Source organism: Sinocyclocheilus grahami, unplaced genomic scaffold, assembly GCF_001515645.1.
Source record: "Sinocyclocheilus grahami isolate Dianchi unplaced genomic scaffold, SAMN03320097.WGS_v1.1 scaffold204.1, whole genome shotgun sequence".
Classification (NCBI taxonomy): domain Eukaryota; kingdom Metazoa; phylum Chordata; class Actinopteri; order Cypriniformes; family Cyprinidae; genus Sinocyclocheilus; species Sinocyclocheilus grahami.
The window spans coordinates 1,188,645-1,211,107 of record NW_015505383.1 but is presented as its reverse complement, the minus strand read 5'-3'; the positions used below and the strand labels follow the sequence as shown (position 1 = coordinate 1,211,107).

Genomic DNA, 22,463 nt, shown 5'->3' with positions numbered 1-22,463 from the left:
ATATTGTTGTATTCATGCAGTGCATATATTTATTTGATTAAATCACAGCTGTTGCGATTTGATAGTTACACTAAGTCATACTGAGATTTTATTTTTTTTTACAGTACAACTGAAAAATTACAATGCTAATATTTATGACGGTCCTAATTTCTTTAAACTAAAATTTAAGCCATTGAGCTTTTTGATTATGAAAAAATGTTTTTGTGATTTATAGATCAGTATGACTATAATTATAGTAATTATTATTACTAAATAAAAGTATTAAATACGAAATTAAATGATGAAACAGTAAATATATAGCTATTGTAATATTTCACTGTAAAATAAAAAAAAAAATTTACATTACAGCTGTAAAAATACAATACTAATATTTTTGTCTGTCCTAGTTTTTTGAATAAGTTCAATTTTATTGCAACTACATATTACAAGTTTGGTTGATGGTTGGTGCATGTAGCATTTCCAAATGCACATTATATTGTTGTATTCATGCAGTGCATATATTTATTTGATTAAATCACAGCTGTTGCGATTTGATAGTTACACTAAGTCATACTGAGATTTTAGTTTTATTTCAAGTAATTGGGGAGCCTTAATCTCTTCTCAAAAAGTTGCATGATTTTCAAGTATTCATTTCATTTTTTCAGACCACATTCATTCAGTTCCATACCACAAACGGAGCAGGACGAGCTAGGCCGTTAAATACACGTGTCCTAACCAGGTGCGATAAAATCTATCTCTTCATCAGTTGTTTTCCGAATCGGGGCAAACGACGAGTGGGGGACGTATTGTCACTGGCTTGCCTACAGTAAAATCTCACAGGTGCAAAATCTGCATCATTTCTACATTGCACCGAAGTATACACTAGTGATGCCTACCTAACTACAGTACATTGAGGAAATGTTCAGAAATGTCCGACCTTATGTGTGATTGTGAGCTGGAAAGCACAAGTGGCTGACAATCATGGATAAGATCATAGCTGGACCCGCAACAACAACAACAGCAGCACCTGGCTCCTACATATGACATACTTGCCATAGGGTTGGGTCTGGTCACGCCTCGCGTGTTTATGTATGAGGCAAAACTCGCATATGTGGTTTTGGAGGCAAACACAGATGGAGAAAGAGCGCAACGGCGCAGGCATGAGTATGAAGAGTTGGCGGAGCAGGTTTTGACTTGCTTTTGCATGGGAAACTCAGTAGTTGGGTAAATAGTTGCCGGTGTGTTTTGCGCAGTGTGTGGGAAGAGATCACTCAAGGTGGAATGGAGAGAGCGTGAGAGTGAGCAGACGGGGGTTGCAAAGGGCACCTGAGCCGGTCCCTCACACACACACACACACCATGACTTTTCACAGCACCTTGTGTTTGTGTGTGCGCATGCAGAATCATATAAACTTTAACTTTTTGATCTCTGAATGGATTCATTATTAAAACTGAATCCTTAAAACTTAATGTATTCACACTGACCTTTATGAATAGAAATCATGTACACTATTGGTCAAAAGTGGAATTATTATGATTTTGTAATGTTTCTGAAAGAAGTCTCTTATGCTCACCAAGGCTTCATTTATTTGATCAAAACTACTGCAAAAACAGTAATATTGTGAAATATTATCACACTCTAAAATAGCCGTTTTCTATGTGAATGTATTTTAAAATTTAATTTATTTCTGTGATGCAAAGCTGAATTTTCAGCATCATTACTTTTATTATCGGTTATTATTGCTGGTCAATTGTTTATAACGATTCTTATTGTAGGCCATTTTTGCTGCTTAATATTTTTGTGGAAACCTGTAATTTATTTCTGTGATGCAAAGCTGAATTTTCAGCATCATTACTCCAGTCTTCAGTGTCACATGATCCTTCAGAAATCATTCTAATATGCTGATTTTATTATCGGTTATTATTGCTGGTCAATTGTTTATAACGATTCTTATTGTAGGCCATTTTTGCTGCTTAATATTTTTGTGGAAACCTGAAAAAAAAAATGTCAACGTTCAAAAGAACAGCATTTATTTGAAATAGAAATCTTTTGTAATATTATAAATGTATCATCATCACGTTTGTCACTTTTGATCAGTTTAATTGGTCCTTGCTAAATATAAATATAACAGTATTAATCTTTTTTTGATCTTTTTAATCGTGAGCAGTAAATAAGCATATCAGAATGATTTCTGAAGGATCATGTGATACTGAAGACTGGAGTAATGATGTTGAAAATTCAGCTTGGCATCATAGACATAAATTACATTTTATAATATATTTAAATAGAAATCTGTTATTTAAAATTGTGGACGTATTTCACAATATTTCTTTTTTTACTGTATTTTTACCAAATAAACAGCCTTGGTGAGCAGAAGAGATTTTCAAAAACATAAAAAATCGTAAGTATTCCAATTACTCATAATTATATTTTGGTCATTAGTGTATATTTATATAATTAACATTAATTTACCCTCATGTTGTTCAAAACCCATGTTCTGTATTCAAAAGGAGAAGTTTTGTGTTCATGCTCCTCTATATTTTTAGTCTTCTTAAGTGATATGATCGTTCTTGAATTTGTCTCTGTTCCTCACAGAAACCAATATAGCATGCGAGTTATAAAGACTCATATTTTTGGTTCTTGTTGGAACTCGACAGCCGTATACTGTTGTGTAAAATTTCTTCAAAATTTCACCTTTTACCGAAATAACGGAAGCATGTGAGTGAGTAAATGTGTAAAATATTTCTTTAAACTGAGAGTCTTTCGACTTCAGTTTCAATTTGTGTGAAAAGCATTCTAGTCTAATGAGTTGACTGACTGAATTGTCAATGTCCTGTTAAGGTGTCGCGTTCAGCATGAGTCTCAGTCTGGGTGGTGTGGCTGAGGTGGAGATGGAGTTCAGTGATGAGGCTTTTAGCGCCTGAGTGTTGTTTGAAAGGGTGGGAATGAGTTCCTCGCTGAGGATGAGACAGAAGCCACAGTGAGGTGTGAAATCAAGAGAGGCGGTGCAAACTTCTAACCTCGCACCTAGCCTGCGTCACTGGAGCAGCAAATCAGTATATTAGAATGATTTCTGAAGGATCATGAGACACTGAAGACTGGAGTAATGATGCAGAAAATTCAGCCTTGATCACAGGAATACATTTCATTTTAAGAGAAATTCACACAGAAAAGAGTCATTTAAAAATGTAATAATATTTCACTTTTTAATATATTTAAAATAAATGCAGCCTTGATGAGCATAAGAGACTTCTTTTAAATACTTTTAAAAATCATTTATTTAAACATTTAAAAACCCCAAACGTTTGAACGGTATTGTGTGTGTGTGTGTGTGTGTGTGTTAATATATTAGAATAATATATTAATAGAATTAATATAATAATAGAATTAATAAACACATGTAAATTGGCTGCATGTACATTTTATACAAAGCTGAAATTTTAGTGAATATTTTTTGTTATTTCTATTTATTGTTAATTGATACGTTAGATCATATAGTCAAGGGAAAACTAGTGTGTGGCATATATGTGAACTTGTTAAATATTAGAATATTTATCATACCTTTACCATAAATAACACAATTTGAGTAGTTATTTCATAGTTTTGATGACGTCTCTGTTACACTGAAATGTGGAAAATAATGAAATGATTATAAAAAAGAATAATAAAGTATAAACAGTATTAAATTTATTTAGAATGTAGATTCTGCCTGTATTATACGACGATGCATAATAAGAGATTTTATTATCTAACACTTGATTTAACATCTTGCTGATGAATTGATTTACTTACTGTCATCATTTTTTATTACATATTAATGTGTTTTTTCTGTCACCTTTTTCCAGGCTTGCAATTGTAATGAGTACTTGAAGCTGTCCAGAGAGGATATGACCCGCATGATGAAAGAGAGAGGTTGCCACTTCTTTTCCATTTGTCTCCCATGTCAATACAACACATTTAAATGTATATTTTAAAATGTATTTACAGATTTAATACAGATTTTCCACCAATAATTTGATGAATTAATTTCCATTTTAATTAGCATTTAGTTTGAACAGTATTTTGTCTAAGTCCTTGGTTTTTGTCAGCAGCATCATTTAACATAAGAAGTGAAAAGTTGCATAAAGCTGCTGCCTTCCTTGCTTCTAATTGCTTTTTCTTTCTCTTAAAAGGCCTCCTTCAAGACATCGTATCTAAGCGGAATGACAGCGAGTCACAGGATGAAACACAAGCAGAATACAATAGCTGGAGGCCCCCAAAGGGCCCAGAGTTCTCTTCTCACTGCCGCTGGGCCCCACGCACCGCCCTGGACCCCCAGACCTTCAAATTCCCCAGCGGGGCCGAAGTTCAGCTGGAGACCGTGCCCCCAGGCCTCCTGCCCCGGATTCCAGTGTACTTCATCTGCACCGGCTGTGGAAAGGTGTTCTGGGAGGGGACCCACTATGACCGGGTGCTGTCGCAGTTCCAAGAGGTCTTGCATGTCAGTGAAGATGCAGCAACAAAAGCTTGAGATCGACCAAACTCCAGGTGTGATGAACTATTGCTGTTGCATTGCTTTTTTTTCACGCCTCAGATTTTTTACAAATTCGTTTTATGGAGGTATTTTTATTTGCTACACTGTGTCATAGTAACTGTGCAAAAACCTTTTGGAAGCTTTAATTGTGTTTTGCACGGCAAATGATCCTGTGTACATTTGTTTTACACAATATTATAAAATACTTGATGCCATAAAAGGTTTACAAACCTCCCGAAATTGTTCATAAACCATAAGTGTTTTTAATAACACTTAATGAAGAGATTAGTCACAAATTGTTATTAAAAACAGGATTTATATTGGAGCGACCCCACAAAATTGACACAAGACTTTCATTTTAATTTTTGCACAATATCTTGTTTAGACATTTGTTACTCTGTTTTTTTTTTTTTTTTACTTGAGATCTAAATTAGTTTTACACATTATAATATACTTAATGTTATAACGTTCACAAACCTCCTAAAATTGTTCATGAATCATATGTGTTAACTGTTTTAACAAACACTTTATGAAAAGATTAGTCATAAAACAGTTATGTCATGTTTCATAAATTAGTCATGTTATTAAAAACAGGATTTACATTCATTTAACCCCACAAAATGACACATTTTATTCATTTTATTTCAAATTTTCTTAAGATCTAAATTTGTTTTTGCACAAAATCTTTAGTAATTTTTTACTATATATTTTTACTATAAAACGGCCTTTTTAATATCTAAATTGGTTTTACACATTATAATAATATATTTAATGCCATAAATTGTTTACAAACCTGTGAAGTGTTTTAAATAACACTTTATGAACAGATTCACTACAAATTTAAAACCGGATATACGTTGGATTAATCCCACAATTGTTTTGCGCGATATCTTTAGCCATTTTTTACTCTATTTGTTTTTCTAAAAGATCTATCATAATATTTTGCATGTTATCTCTCTTGCAGCTATCTCTAAAAAAACACAAAAAAAAGTTTTATTTTCTCGACTTCCTTTTTTCAGATCGAACGTTGTTTATGTTTAGTCTTTAAGTCATATCTCCATGTGTAAATCTGTCAAAACTACAAAAAAACATGCTTGGGTTCCCCAAAGACAGCACTGCTGAATTCACGCCAGACACTGCTTTCGTTCCAAGTTTTTGAGGACGGTTTGCAAGTTCATAACAGGATGGGCTGCATACAGTCAGTCCTCAACGCTGCCCTTCCGAGTTCAATAAAGCCACGCTCAAACAGAGCCGTGTCCTCTTTTAAATGTGTGCTCCCTGAATATAAGTATCAAAGTGTTGACTGTAACCGTAGCTCTGCGTGTTTGCATTTGCTGGAGATAATCTTGTCTGCTTGCAGTAGGAGCTCTACCTAGCCCTGTTCAGGCCACCCCGGCTCTTCTGCGCTTCTGTTATTCGATACTGGCTCTTTCTTTGCTGGGAAGAAAAGCTTGCCTCTTTCCCACGCTCCTTGAACACGTGGTACTGGGGCTGAATTGGACTCTGAAGGCCCTCCCTCTATTTAGACGTCATGCTAGTCCTGCAGAATCCCCAGCCAGTGACTCAGGGGCCTCTGCCTGCTCTCTTTCCCCCCCAACTCTCCACTGTCTGGCTCAGGTGCGGCGCAGGCTGGCTGATCTTTGAAGAGCTCCCCCTTCGTGCCTGGTTTCAGGCAGAATGCCTCGCAGGGCTACGAAACACCAAATATTTTCTAAACTGTGTTTGGTGGAGGTTTGAACAATCCAGGGTTAATCTGAAAGCATTCAGAGATTTAGATGCCACTGAGATCGACCTTCCAGCTTTTATGACACGTATTAATCTTAAATAACACGCGTGTGTTGACGTTGGGAGGAGTTTTTAGCTCGCTCGCTCGCTCTCACTGGCTTGGGTTTCTGATGAATGTGACCCGGGCCCAGGTGGAATATGGGACACTTCCTGTTATGTACTGTACTTTTGAAATGGCTCGCAGGATATTCTCAGCGTCGGGTCGATTAGCACCTCGCTGGTGTCTCATTATAGCCTGTTGCTTTGATGTCAGCTGTGAACTGTGATACTTGAAGGTGACTTATCATGAAAATCTGACTTTTCTAGGTTTTACGTGCTATAATCAGGTCCCCGGTGCATCTACCAAACAAGGAAACGTGAAAAAGATTAACCCAGTAACTTTGTTTTGGTAAGCCTTTTTCTGCAAGCGTCTGAAAAAAACGAGTGCGTCTGATTTCGCTCCCTTGGTGATGTGGCAAAGGGGTCTCATTATAATATTACCGCCCCTTAATCTGTAAGCTTCCACTCAAGGCGCCGCCATTTTGATTTCACAACGGTGTGCCAGCTCTAATGCCATGGCGAAAGTTCGAGCAAAACATGCTAACTGTTCTGTCATTGGCTGCACAGAACACTATTTAAAGTCCCAGCTTCAGAGGAGATTAATTTATTGATTTATTTAATGTATATTGCTGCCGCCACACAGATCTAAAATAAACATGCAATTTATTTCCCAGCTGTTTACCTTCACAGACATAACCGACTGTTTTTGTAATGTGTGTGTTTTTAACGTAAACTTGTGTGTGAATGAGAACTTAGTTTAGTACTCACATGCTGTGACAGCCGCTTTCTGTCCGTGTGCGCTCAGAAAAACGTTTATCAGAAGTTTAAACTAATATGGTTTAAAACGCATGATTTCAGAGCGATAAACATGATAATCAGAACCAAAACAGATGTTTTTTAGCAGGTCCGAGCTGGCGCAGCTCTATTCTGGAAAAGGGGGCGGGGAACAGCAGCTCATTTGCATTTAAAGAGACAGGCCCGAAAAACAGCGTGTTTCTGCTTCCACTCAAAATAGGCATTTTCAAAATGATATAATAAATGATCTGTGGGGTATTTTGAGCTGAAACTTCACAGACACATTCTGGGGACACCAGAGACTTATATTACATATTGTAAAAAGGGGCATAATATGTCTCCTTTAAAATTACCATTCAGGTTTGGTTTATATGTGTTGGGTATGTATTTAAAAAAAGATAAAGGAATACAATTTTAAAAAAATGGATTCAAAAAGATGAATTGTCGCTCTAAAGCAGGGTTTCTGCTAGTCATGAAAAGGTCTTTAAGAATTTGAATTCGCCCTTCCACAAATTAAGGCCTAAAAAGGTCTCAAATCACAGCAGAAAGTCTTAAATTCATAGTCATGGCATTAAATGTTGCATGCACTGCAAAAAAAATGTATATCTCTGTATTTTGAAATTCCTTTGCCCCCCCCCCCAAAAGAATTATCCAAACTTCCTTAAATCAAGGTACATTTACTTGAGATGCAATATGAACACATGATGTCTTTTCTGAGAATTTGAACAAAATGAAGTGTGTTCATGTTTAAAACAAGAACAAACATCTGTTAATGGAAAATGAAAACTTGTTTTCCCGTTGAATTAAGTAGATTTTTCTGAGCTTATTGGCAGATATTTGTTCATAAACTCACTTCTTTTTGATAAATGTCTCATCAAACAAGACTTATGTCATTTTGCTTCTTAGGTGCATCTTGATTTAAGAATCTTTAGACATTTGCTGTAGAAAACAACAAAACTACTGATGAAAAACATTGCGTTTTTTGCAGTGTGATCAGAAGATACAAAGTTATTTCCATATTCTATTGGTTTGGAGCAGTGTTATTCAATACCTTCATAAAACCTGCAGAAACTCTGTGAACCCACACGCACAAACACACACACGGTGACCCCAAAAACTTATCGAACACTTCATTAAAAAAAATGATTGCATTAGATACAAAGTGTCATCTGTTCTCAAATGTTGCTAGAGCTTTTCTCACTTTTCTGAGTCAGTTTTGTAATGACGTTTATGAACTGGGGATTTTTATGAAGTCAGTTCTCCTTAAGTTCACACAAGTGTCCTATCAGGGTAACCACAGGAGTAGTTTATTAAATTAATATAAACATGGTCCACTAACATTTGACAACCAAAAGTGGCACATTTTGAACAGTATCTACTGATTTATCAACTAAAAAAGATGGCACAAGCAGTTTTTTCCCTGAATAGATGCCATTTAAAATGCCATTCTTCTGCGGAACACGAAAGATATTCTGAAGAATGTTAGTAACCAAACAGCTTCGGTTCCCTTTGACTTCCATTTTAATATTGTCCATGCAATGGAAGTCAATTGGGAACCAAAACTAACAGTCTTCAAAAAATCTTTTGTGTTCAGCAGAAAAAAAAAGCCATACCAGTTTGGAAAGACAGAGGAGTAAATAATGAAAGAATTTTCATTTTTGGATGAACTGTCCCTTTAAGTGTAAACTTTGTGGGGCCACTGTAGGCAAATCTAAGTACCAGAAATTGTGCAAATTCCTGGGTCCAGTGATAACCAGCCATTGGGAGAGGCCCTCCGTTTTCTCAACAAATATTTTCCAAAAGGCTAGCGCACGGACACATCTTTCTGATTAGCCAACAGATGTGCTGAGATGTTTTAGCCCTGGCAGGTCTTAAAGAACACTTCTGTTTCACACATGGTCAAATACTTTAAGTGCACTTCGCTTCATTCTTTCAAATGATGGGAATGTTTTGCACAGGAAAGAAAACAGCTTTATGCTTTAGCCATTTGAAATATAATTTGTGCATACTGAAATCTGGTCCGTCTCAAAACAGAATGCCTGAAATCCGGTATTCACACATGCCCCGCAGGAGATATTAAAGAAGCATATATGTTATGGTGGGATCCGAACATTATGACATGTTAGGATAAGGTACTACAAATAATTAATAATGTGCACAAGTTATTACTTCCACATGTTAACCCAGTGTTTATATGTGCGAAGTCTGGTTCCACATGGTTTATATTTGAGCTTTGAGTTTCATGTACAAAAAGAATGTTAACATGAGAACTTGACAGCTGACACATAACCAAGGATTAGTGAACTTCTCAAAGTGGAGGTGAAACTTTACCCTTACTTCTTAATCTTTAGAAAAACTGGGACACTGAAGAATATCCATGAAGCAAGCAGAGATACTTATTACATACTGTATAAAACTGAGTGCAAGCCAGAACATGCATATACCAAATAGATATGTTTACCTACATTATGATGCATACATTGCACATTTTAATTGTAGTTTCTTAATTTGTTTTCATGTGGAAGGGTCAATGAACCGTTTAGGTGAACTTCAGCTTTGGTTGAAGTTAACTTAATAGTGTATGTTTAAATGATGCAATTTTACATTTATAGTTCTTGCAGACCCTTGGGCTATATATATATATATATACTGACTCAATTTTATGTATTGCATTTCATTTGACAGCAAGAGATTATCTGAAGTGTCAATAAAGTAATTATGAGTACTTTTGCCAGAGGCTAACCAGTTAAACCAGTTAGGCAGAGATGTTTTATGTATAGTATAATTATAAAACGTGGAAATGTGAAAAATGAAATGATGACAATAATATAACAAACGAAAACTTGATTGCTGTTGTTGAATATGTTCAATAAATGACTCTAGGCTCTAGTCTTTGTCTATTTAAATGTCAAATTCGATTTAAATTAGATTTTTATTCCACAATGATCTGAAAACGCGTATTAAGGGCTTTTAATCGCGTCTCCAAACGCCCGAGCCACATGCAAAAGTCACTTTGCAGGCCAAAAAGAGTACGTGCAGTTTATAACGCACGAAGCGGTTATGAAGTGAAACAGAGCAGTTTGGTAGATCCAGGGTAGATCAAATGTTTGAAGCGTCTGTGCAAACGGCTGCACAGTATATACAGCGTGTGTGTGTGGCTTTCCACGCCAAACTGCGGCGTGTGAGGAAAAGCGAGTGCGCTGCGCAGAAACTGCAGTCGTCCGGTTCCCACGGTACAGCTGCTATGCGTGTCTCTCAGGGTCCTGCCTCGCGCATGCGCAGAGCGACCTGAGGTTTCGGGTGTGTCTTCGGAGACGCCGGGATTATTGCGCACTGAGCGCGACGCACACCTCTGTTGACGCGCACAGGCTTTGCTTTTGACTTAAAACAGCTGGAATGGCTGCTTCACAAGTCCTAAAGCCTAATGGTTCAGAGAAAGGTGTTTCGAGTTTCTTTTAAGCAACACCAATAGACAAGAGGTCATTGCCATTTGGTGCAGACAGGTAGGAAACTAACAGTCATTGGAAAATCTGGATTTAAAAGAACGGGTGATTGATTGAATGAAATTAAAGGTCTCTCGTTTTTTTTAACAGGTGAATATTTTGAACTTAATACTAGAGATAATCCCAAACTGATTGCGTTTATGATGGCAAAATAGCAAGTATATCTATGGGTAACAGCATTTTTGGTTAGGTTCTGAATAAACACCCAACTCAAGCCTGTCTGTTATCTTATGTCCATCTTCCAAGTGTTTGTTTATAAAAAAAAATTTCCTCCAATCTACACCAGTTGGTTCGCCGAAGAGCATATTAACACATAATAACGCAGTGGTTTTATTACTGGGATGTTTGGGCACTTAGCCACGCCCATTTCTCCGGTTCACCGCTTGGCCACGCCCCCAAATCAAACCCCGCAGCCAATCAGCGTCGCCCAGCCCTCCCATTCCACAATACTTGATTCTACAGAGACGTATTGTTATGCAAACTAGTTCGGCTAAAATATCCCCCTGGCAACGCCGCTCTGGGCAGAGACTCGCCGGGACAATTAGCAGCGGGCAAGCGGGCAGTTTCTGAGTCACTTCAACCCGTCCAAACGTTAAGAGGTAAGTACATCTTTTACCTGCTCACTTCTAGAAGCCGCTACTCGACAGCGTGAACCAGTACTTTTAACAGTTTCTTTGTTTATTCCAGTCAGCCTTGCCAAATAAACCACGGCGGGACGCGAGAGACGCATTTCCTGAGGTAAATTACCTCAGACGTCTCTAAACCTAACGGCCCTCGATGCGCTTAACCGGAGACCCCGCCGCTCACACGCCTCCTTTCGCACACTAAATAGCTCCTACTCTGCCACAACCTGGTGCTGCTACTGAGAGACGCGCACACACGGAGACTTACACTTTGTGGATGGTTGAACTTTCTCGCTAGCTCTTTGGATATATACCATAGCCACCGACTGCATTTACACACCAAGTGTGTCGTTTACTTGTCCTTTTTGGGATATATACGCTCGTCTTATTTCTAGTCTAACGCGCTGGTTTTAGCCCAGTACTCGAGACTGTAAAGGCTGCGGAGAGCACCATGAGCCAGGCGGATATATCGTGCTCGGCGCCGCAGAGAGTCTTCCAGGAGGCGGTGAAGAAGGGCAACACGAAGGAGCTCCATTCGCTGCTGCAGAACATGACCAACTGCGAGTTTAACGTTAATTCGTTCGGCCCCGAGGGACAGACGGCGCTGCATCAGTCGGTCATCGACGGGAACCTGGAGCTCGTGAAACTGCTGGTGAAGTTCGGAGCCGATATTCGGCTGGCTAACCGGGAGGGCTGGAGCGCGCTGCACATCGCCGCTTTCGGAGGACGCCAGGACATCGTGTTGTACCTCATCACCAAGGCCAAGTACTCCTCCGGCGCGCGGTGATCCGGTAGAAGCACGCGGAAAGACCGGGCTCGTTTCATTCTAGCGTTGTGATCTGCCAAGCTCGAGTTCCCTTGTACCTTAAAACCAAATGAGGGCTGTAGCCTTTTTCTTTCCCGTGTCAGATCTGGCGATGAGAGAATCTGAAACGCATGCTGTTTGGGATGCGCGTTGGTACTATAGCTTTTTATTGAATGTTTAAGTCATCAGATCTGGACTGTGTGGCTTTACCAGGGCTTGACCTGTTGACCTGGAGACATCGAGATGGCACTTGATGCTGTGGCTGAATGCTGGAATAGTGGCAAGAGGTGAACTCCAGAATGAAGGCCATCCTCTGTTTTGGCTAGACACTGTCTTTTAATACGAACCGTAAGTCGTTTCATCAATCAAATCGTGTGGCATTGGTGACCAGTGCTGAAATATGTCCTCGAAATAACAAGTGACTTATTCCTAAGTACTGTACACATAGCTTTACTGTGTTCTTTCTCTGTACAAGTAGTCTATTGCGCTCTGCCTTCAGCTAGCAGACGGCTTCCACACAGCTTTCAGGCCAGTGCGACCCATGTCTATGGTTAACATGTTACTAAAAACCGCTGCTTTCGCTTTTTTTTTGTTAATCAAAACGTCAGGAAAGTCGCCTTTGGGACACACTTTATAATCTTCTTTCAGTATTTTGAATTAACACCCTGGTCATCACTGTGAATACAGGCTGGGTTTGTCTTTTTATTTATGAAGGTACATTGAGATAATGCATTTAAATTATGTTGTGGTTATTTTTAAGACTATAGCCTAAGTGTAAAAGTATGTAGGGTGACCTAAAGCTGCTTTGGACTTGTTACAGGCTAAACTGTCCCGTGTGGAGATTCTGCGCCACGGCCCCCCCACATGTACACTCCCCCCTCGGGAAATGCGTCCCCTTCTACCTTTATTCTGGTTCTCTGCATCAGCTACCTCGACTTGAAAGTATTCAACAATATCATATGCTCTCTTTCTCAAGCCTTCTCCTTAACTGTGCCCAGTTACCCACTAGTGCTCGTTTTTTTTGTTCAACAGAATCAGTTGGACCTGCTTGGGTCATTTTACTTGATGTTTTCTTACTGTCATCCTCGTTTTTAATTTTTTTACAATCTTCACTCGGGACAATTTATCTCCTTGAACCAAAATTAAGATCCATTGGTTATTCGAAACATTTTTTTCTTTCGCCAAGCATGGTTGAGACATATATATATAAATAGATTTTATTTCAGCCAATTGCTTAATTTATGCATTGCCATTTTTGGTTTCTATTGTAGTTACGAAAAGTGTAATGCATTGCATGACTATTAAATGCAGGGAGTTTTGTTGCACATAAATGTGGAGCCTTTTACGCCCCCTAGTGCCTGGTCGGGTAACTGCAGGAGCTGAGGCTTGTCAATAGTTACTACTGAGCAGGACTGTACGAACATTGAACATTGAGAAGACTATGACTTCTGTTGCAGGAAACATCGACAGATTCGTTCAAAAAAAGACTGCCTGCCACCTTTAAGTCATGGCACCTGATGTTTGTTTCAATGCTGCTTTTATGTAATTTTTTTTTTCTTGATACAATGGCCAACGGTGAGTGAATGAGGACAAATATCAGTTAGATTAATTTTGTTGTTGTTGTTTTTGCGAGAAGCCCCATGCCGTTGTGTGAGCGTGTGTGATTGTACTCATGTTTTGCCACAGTCCAGTGGTGTTGCTGATGTTTCCAGCCCCCGTCTCCTTGTACACCTGGAGGTGCAACCGATGTGATTCTCACGATCATCTATTCGATTGGTATAGGCAGAACAAATATGCATCGCTTGTCTTAAACTTGATATTTTTACTCTTGTTGAAAATATTGCACTGATGACTGTTGTTAATTCGTTGACTTCAGGTCAACATTTTATTTTTTCTAAATAGAAAAAAGGAACACAAAAAAATACTATTGTATAAAAAAAAAAAGCTCCAGGTTATATTGTCTCTGTTTGTGCATTACATTGTATAACATTACGTTTGCAAAGATGTTTGTATCTCTGTGATCGGGTGTGTGTATACATATATAGTATATATATGGATATATAGACGCTGATATCTCAGAGCACTTTCTTATTTGAAGTGCTCTCCTCCTGATGTTAATAAAGGGGAATAATACTTGTGATGGTAAGATCATTGTAACAAAAATAAATTGCACGATGTATAGTTGTTTTACCCCCATCATTTGTCATAACATTTATGACATGGGGGTTAAATGACTGGATAGGTGTATATGAATGAGTAAAAGTGCTGTTGTATTTTCTTTTCTTTTGTTTTTGTGGACCAAGTTATTTTTCATCTTGGGTCTCCAGCGAGTGATGCGAATGTTCTTTTGTGTTGACTTCAGCGTTTCTTTTTTTGTGTGTGTGTGTGTGTGTGTCTGTTTTGTTTGTAATTTTTTGAACATTTGTAACACTGTGATTCATGTGCGGTGAGAATATGAGTGCTGTAATATTTGTATGTATGTGTGTGTGTTCAAGCCAGTAAAGAAATAATTAAACCTTCCTCAATGTGTGGCTGTGAACGTTTCTTTCTATCTCAGAGGAAGAATTGGGCTGGTTTGGGCCTCCTCTCTGGGCCAACCTGACCCCAGTTTCCATTCTCTCCTTTTTGTCATTCATTTGGCCTAGTCCTTTCATATGCTGGATAAAAGAGTGCAGGGGGTTGTGGGTAATTTTGTTTTAAAGACAGATCCCCTCCCTGTGTGTTTGTGTGGGTTTTATGTTACAACTCTGTGCATGGAGCAGCTCTGCCCTTCTGTTCTGTGGGAGACTCGCAGCGTTTCTTCATAGTTAAAAAAACATATTCGAGCACTTGAATTGTTCATTGTCTTATTCTGCCTCAGTTTCTATTGGTTCAACTTGAAACATTGACAGATATACATAAGAAATTAAGTCATGTTTGCTGCATTTCACGCTAACATGAAACAAGAGTTGTACCTCAGTGAAAATACACTACTGGCAGAGAGTTGTGCTCATCTCAGTTCCTGTTCTGATTTATTGGTGCCAAAGTGTCTGTTTTTGAAATTCACAAATAATCCAAAAACATAACCTGACATCATCCAGAGGCTGCATTCTATTGCAATGGTAATCCGAACCAAGCAAGTGCTTGCAGTTCTCTGCAGGTAGACAAGAGTTTACTGCATGCTTTTGAAGACAACCCTCACTAGAAGACTGTGACCTCAATGGCAGCCTTCTCTGTTTCCACTCCCCGGGCAGGATGTTATTGTTGAGCTGGATTTCCATTGTCCGGCGGCTGAGTTGGCCACCTTCCCAGGGTGCAATAGAGAGGCCCCCTAATAGATTCTTCATGTGCCTCAGTCCCGACACACATCATTGCAGGAATTTGGAAATTATTTTAACAGAGTCCCGTCGCTCTGCGCGCTAGCCTTCCCCCACTGCCAGCTAGAGAGGGAGGGACGTATAAACCCAACAATGTGAAAAATAATTTTGTGAATGTACTTGAGAGAGAGAGAGAAGGAAACATGCTCCTCTTCTAGCACCGAGAATGTGAAGTGGAGGCTTGGAGTTGGAGGTTTGTCCTCTTTTGTTTGTAGTTCGGTGCGCTGGAATGTTTCGATTTTCCGTACCTTCAGTGTTCCAGAGATCAAAAACGACCTCTTTGCACGGACAGATTCTTGTCAGTAGTTTCGCATACTTGCGCATGTAATTCCAAAAAGGCCCCACAACATTGCTTGCCCTGGTGCAAGTACACACATGCAGAGAAAAACGTGTTTGTGGCCATGAAAATTGTTGCAGATTCTCAGAAGGAGAGGAACATTATAGCCAGAAGCTGAATGAAGATGAATGATTGTTGCAGTGGCTTAGTCATGACCACAACTATTACCAGGAAAAATTCCTTTCAAACACAGTATAATCCAATAAATGCACTCATCTGCTGGTGGCAAATGATCTGTAGTGTTCAGGAGTTTAGTGTTTATTTTTGTTGAGCATTTATGTTCAGTTTGACATAGAATTATCAATATAACAACGAATAATTATTACATAAAATACATAATTAAAATGAATTTACATTAAACAACAAGATAATGAACTAACTTTTTTTAAATAATGATGAATAGTAATGAACACTTGATTAATAGCTATTAATTAATAAACATTAAAATGTATTACAATTAATATATTAATTCAAAATGATATATAAATAATAATTATAATACAATAATGAGTCATTGCATAAAAATAAATAATTCAAATGAATTTACACAAAACTTACAATAAGATAAACTAACGTTTAAAAAATAAAGACTTGATTAATAGCTATTAATATTATATACATTTAAATATATTACAATTAATATAGTAATTCTAATTTATATATATATATATATATATAAACAATATAACAATATTAATTATAATATAAAAATGAATAATTATTACATAAAGATAAGTGTAATAATAAACTGCTCACTTTTGTTCAATATGAGAAACCCATATTATAATGCATGTTATTAAACATGAAAAACAGAGTTCTCTCATAGTGAAAAGCGAAAGGAAAGATATAAAGAGAATGAGACAGGTGGCTAGGCCTGTCCTTCCTTGCCCTCCTCTCCTGTTTGAACTCTCTTTCATTCTTTTGCTCCGCTCTGTGCTTTTTCAAGCCCACAGTGACAAGCGCATTCATTCTCTCGCTCTATTCTATGCTCTCTTTTTTTGTCCAGCCTGCTGGATTCTGCTTCATCGCTATTCAGCTCCCAGACGGACCACCATTGATTAGAGCCCCCCTACACTCACCCCCTCCAAAACATACTCACACACACACACCAGCCGTCTCCACCTCACACACCCTGCACTCAGCAGCTGCTATGCTAATGAACCTCAGGAATAGAGAGATGGGGAAATGACAGGGAATCATCAGGACGACTCATAACTTCATAACAAACGGAGGTGGAAGAGCTGAGAAATATCACTAAACAACCATAAAAAAAAAATTTCAAGAAGAAAAGTTACAGTGTTCCTGTCCTTTAGGCAAAGGTTGACTTAACATGTGTGCTGGCCTTCAGTTTATATGTAGCGTCTCTCCTTTTACTGTAACTACTAAAACAGGATTTCCCAATCCAAGGCCTGAATATCATTCAAGCCAGATATTGATTCTGGCTAGAAACTGCAGTTAATTATCCACTACTGTTCCTTAACTATGTGCAGGGCTCTGAATTGCATTAAAAATGAGCACATGCTCAATTAAAATCACTTTCAAATATTACAAACTGCAGAATGTTGCAGACAGGCTGTCTAAAGAGTGCATCTTTATCAGTGACACTACATCTTCCTATAAAAATATTCAAACAAGCCTAAAACAAATGACTTGCAACAGTGAGAAACATCAGCTCACTAAATAACAATGAAGTGGCCAAATTTAAAGTACCAGCAAAAACAAATTTGTATTCTTTAAACAATTCCAAAAACCTACAATTGTTTATATTTATAAGTAACTTTATGGAGAAAAAAACAAGCCATAAGCTGCTTATAATTAAGCACTGATCTTGGTTTTAAGCCTTAATAGTGTTGCTTTCAGGTGTAAAATACCCAACACATAAATGCCAGTTATGTCAAAATGAAACAGCTGTGAATTATAAAATTATTTCTCCTGTCATCTCATTTAACACATCAAACTACTGCATTGTCACATTTGTATTCTTTTATACACTTTTGTATTGAATTGTGAATTCTTAATATTTTTATTATATAGAAACCATTTAATAAAATCAATAGGGCACTCAAAGCTGTGCTGTATTGTATCTAACAACACCCTTTAACCGTAAATACGAAACAAATATATAGCATGCCCTCTTGCTTAAGTATTGTTTCACATTCATCTATTGTTTACAAAGTGTTTGCTTCTGGTTTTATTGTTTATAGTGATTTCTTTGTGTCTGTATAATTTGCAAGGCCACTCTGGTCAAACAACATTTTGCTTTATGTACTCTTAAAAATACATTTGGCAACGTAGTTCCATCTACAGGATCTACATTTCCATAAAGAACCTTTAACATCCATGAAAATGTTCCATTGATCAAAAGGTTCTTTATAGTGGAAAAAATATCCTTTAAATTATTAAAATGTTCTTCACACTAAGAAAAACACGCTTCTTCAAAGAACTGTTCACGGAAAGTTTCTTTGGGGAACCAAAATTGGTTCTTCTATGGCATTCCTGCAAAAAAAACCTTTTTGGAAACTTTATTTTAAAGAGTGCAATATAACAGCATTTTGCTATTTTACTGTACTTTTAGGTTACTGGAATGACAAGAAACCACTTTCAACTACCACAAGCTTCAACTAAACTGCTCAAAAATGTAGTGTGATGTCCATACCATGAAAAAGAGAGAAGTGTGTGCACTGGAGTAAGCATGGACATTCGGGCAGAAATCAGCGTGGAGAAGTAAACAAACACGTAAAAAAAGAGCACTAACAAAGCAGAAGGGGAACACGGGTGCTTTGGTGCATGGGAGAGGGTGCATGAATATTGTTATGTGTATATGGAAAAGGCAGCTGGGGAGAGGCCCTGTCCTTCTCGCTCCTGCTCAGCTATTTAGACATGTCCCTGAGCGGCGTGACCCAGTGGCCTGCAGGGCGGGGCCACCCATGTGACATCTGCCTTTTTGCGCGAGGGAGTGAAACCTACAATTGTTTATATTTATAAGTAACTTTATGGAGAAAAAAACAAGCCATAAGCTGCTTATAATTAAGCACTGATCTTGGTTTTAAGCCTTAATAGTGTTGCTTTCAGGTGTAAAATACCCAACACATAAATGCCAGTTATGTCAAAATGAAACAGCTGTGAATTATAAAATTATTTCTCCTGTCATCTCATTTAACACATCAAACTACTGCATTGTCACATTTGTATTCTTTTATACACTTTTGTATTGAATTGTGAATTCTTAATATTTTTATTATATAGAAACCATTTAATAAAATCAATAGGGCACTCAAAGCTATGCTGTATTGTATCTAACAACACCCTTTAACCGTAAATACGAAACAAATATATAGCATGCCCTCTTGCTTAAGTATTGTTTCACATTCATCTATTGTTTACAAAGTGTTTGCTTCTGGTTTTATTGTTTATAGTGATTTCTTTGTGTCTGTATAATTTGCAAGGCCACTCTGGTCAAACAACATTTTGCTTTATGTACTCTTAAAAATACATTTGGCAACGTAGTTCCATCTACAGGATCTACATTTCCATAAAGAACCTTTAACATCCATGAAAATGTTCCATTGATCAAAAGGTTCTTTATAGTGGAAAAAATATCCTTTAAATTATTAAAATGTTCTTCACACTAAGAAAAACACGCTTCTTCAAAGAACTGTTCACGGAAAGTTTCTTTGGGGAACCAAAATTGGTTCTTCTATGGCATTCCTGCAAAAAAAACCTTTTGGAAACTTTATTTTAAAGAGTGCAATATAACAGCATTTTGCTATTTTACTGTACTTTTAGGTCACTGGAATGACAAGAAACCACTTTCAACTACCACAAGCTTCAACTAAACTGCTCAAAAATGTAGTGTGATGTCCATACCATGAAAAAGAGAGAAGTGTGTGCACTGGAGTAAGCATGGACATTCGGGCAGAAATCAGCGTGGAGAAGTAAACAAACACGTAAAAAAAGAGCACTAACAAAGCAGAAGGGGAACACGGGTGCTTTGGTGCATGGGAGAGGGTGCATGAATATTGTTATGTGTATATGGAAAAGGCAGCTGGGGAGAGGCCCTGTCCTTCTCGCTCCTGCTCAGCTATTTAGACATGTCCCTGAGCGGCGTGACCCAGTGGCCTGCAGGGCGGGGCCACCCATGTGACATCTGCCTTTTTGCGCGAGGGAGTGCCCATATGGAGCATACGCGCATTAACACTCATGCGCACACGCATACGTACACACAGCCCTGGCCCTGTCACATTGCTGTACCCTCCTGCTGCCTGCACCTTTTGTTCTGCTATTGTGCGTCTCATTCCGTGCTGTTTGCCTCATTCCTGAACAGACCATAAAGAGGGAGGGTGTGGGTGTGTGAGTGTGTGTTTAGGAGGGCATGTCTGGTCAGCGACGCATTCGTGCAACAGGCTTCAAGTGCAGGGCGCTCCCCTGCACACACACAAACACACACAGAGCTGAGGTTAAGGAGCCGGGTGCAAGCAGTGGGGTCAGACTTTCTCCTCTCTACACATGTTCAGGTCTCTGTAACCAGGGGGCACTGACCTCACCCAGCTGGACGCTCTGATGTGATTGTTGTCCATGTCTGGGTTTGTCTTTGTAACGAAAACTTTAGAATTCAGAAATCCGATTACAATAAAGGTAAGCTAATTTGTCCCATAAATACTATGGATGAACTGAAATTGGTGCAATAATCACACTGTATAAACTTCCTGCACTATTTGTGCTACAGACATGACACCTCAAATTGTGTGTATTGTTGTGGAGAGCTGTGCTTTTATTTTCTAAGCGATACAAATTGCAATTTTCACCTGACAAACGATAAAACATCCACCACCCATAATATGCATTATTAATGGAAGGTGATAGGTGTACCCCAAGTATATGTCCTAGGACCTTTTTTGTTTCACAACAAGATAAAGTGAAACAGATAGTGTGACAGCCTCAATTTGAATATCTTTATTTTATACTGTAAAGAAGCAGTTTGCCTGTCTTGACAAGCTGTAATGTAATTCTTTGAGGAGAGCTGTGCTTTTACCTTTCTAAACAATACAATCTACCATTTTCACCTGGCGAATGAAAAAATTCAAATTCAAAAATCCACCACATTCTAGAAAGCACTCATTGTGAATGAACTGATATAAGTGCAAAATACATGCTGCATCAACTTCTGGGTTTCAGAAAGTTGCTGTGTAAGTAGAGACAGATATTTTCTTCCATTTTGTGACATATCCGAGTGAAAAAGATTATCGTAAGAGAAAAAATGTAGGGTGGGGACTTGGTTCAATCCATGGGTTGTTGTTTGGATGGAGGCGACTCTGAATGTGAGCTTGCAGTCGATTGTAAGAAAGGGGCGAAGTCGGCTAAAGTGGAGAAGTCCAGCATTAGAGAGAAGCTTAACTGGAAAATCCAGTTATGATATTTTAATCAGAAATTACAAATTCAAAACAAATAAATAAAAAAGAAACACATGGATGCATGCACAAAATGATCAATAACATTGCAGTAGGTGAGTTTCCATTTCATGCTGACTTCAAGCAACTTGCGGTCAACAGTGCAATTCTATGAGCAAAAGTTATAATTTTTTTCAAAAGTTAACATCTTTTGTTTCTGACAACTATTCTAGAACTTTGGTTTTGGAAGCATTGACCACATTTGAAAACAACAGCTTGCCACAAAACTCTTGACCACCACGTCGACACTCTCATGTCTTTTATTGAGTCTGAGATCATTCCATGTGACCGTGTGCATGTCGACACAGCTCTAGAGTGCAGGAGAGCACTTTAGATCTGGCTCACCAATTCCACTCCTGCTCCACATTGTAGCTGAGTACACGCTATGTATGTCACCCCTATTGATTGTGAGTGAGTGCCTCTATGAACGTATGTCTGGCCATGCCATCACTCCTTTTGGGCTACACAAGTGTGAGTGTGTGTGCTGGCAAGTGATTCTGAGGAATAAAGCCCTGGTTGTTTGCAGTGAAACTATGGGTTGTAAGTGAGTGGGGAGATGCGTTTCTGTTTGACTGGGCAGGCTGAATGGGACTATTCAGTAGACCCCCAAACTGCAACCCTCTTTTCTCTCCATTGTCATCTCCCCTTCTCTCTGCTGCCCCATACAGCCCAAGACAGAGTGAGAGAGGGAGAGAGATGTCTGGGTGGGAGTGAGGAGTGGGGGTTGGGATTGACAAGGGAAGACCAAATGAGGACAGAGAGAGCTAAAAACAGGTTCTACACAGGCTCTTTAAAAACTTATTTAGGGTTCAACCTTCACTTTTTGTTGTCATTGGTTACTGAAAGTATGTATTATTAATGGATGGCGATAGGTGTACCCCAAGTATATGTCCTAGGACCTTTTTTTTGTTTCACCTTTAGCTTCTTAGAAACAAAAGTTTTAAGATTTATTTTTATCCTACAGACAGAGTGACAGGCTGTATTTATATAGCTTTATTTTGTTTCGGTTGTTTGTCTTGACAAGCTATAACAATAAATTATACATTAAAGGTATAGTTCACACAAAAATGAAAGTCATGTCATCCTTAACTCACCTTCATGTCGTTCCAATACCACGAGACTGACATGAAATATCTTCATTTGTGTTTCAAAGAAGCATTAAACTCATATGGGTTTGGAATGACTTGAGGGTGAATAAATGATGACAGAGTTTTCATTTTTGGGTGAACTATCCCTTCAAGTCTTAAAATATACTCTACGCAATTATGTGAATGCAGAAGC

General features: G+C 38.3%; 2 protein-coding genes across 3 annotated transcripts in view; both read left to right on the top strand.

Moving 5' to 3' along the window:
• Positions 1 to 5,102, top strand: part of exd3 (exonuclease 3'-5' domain containing 3) — a 47,789-nt gene extending 42,687 nt beyond the window's left edge. For both annotated transcript variants that reach the window (XM_016285993.1, XM_016285994.1), the window contains 2 exons: positions 3,825 to 3,891; positions 4,152 to 5,102. In XM_016285993.1, the coding sequence (XP_016141479.1) occupies positions 3,825 to 3,891; positions 4,152 to 4,489 (405 nt within the window). In that variant the 3' untranslated portion in view covers positions 4,490 to 5,102. The remainder of the gene's footprint in view (positions 1 to 3,824; positions 3,892 to 4,151) is intronic.
• A 5,677-nt stretch (positions 5,103 to 10,779) lies between these two features.
• Positions 10,780 to 14,562, top strand: nrarpa (NOTCH regulated ankyrin repeat protein a). The gene is made up of 2 exons (XM_016285992.1): positions 10,780 to 11,213; positions 11,302 to 14,562. The coding sequence occupies exon 2, from the start codon at positions 11,689 to 11,691 to the stop codon at positions 12,022 to 12,024; it is 336 nt and encodes a 111-aa protein (XP_016141478.1). The 5' UTR covers positions 10,780 to 11,213; positions 11,302 to 11,688; the 3' UTR covers positions 12,025 to 14,562.
• The last annotated feature ends 7,901 nt before the right edge of the window (positions 14,563 to 22,463 follow it).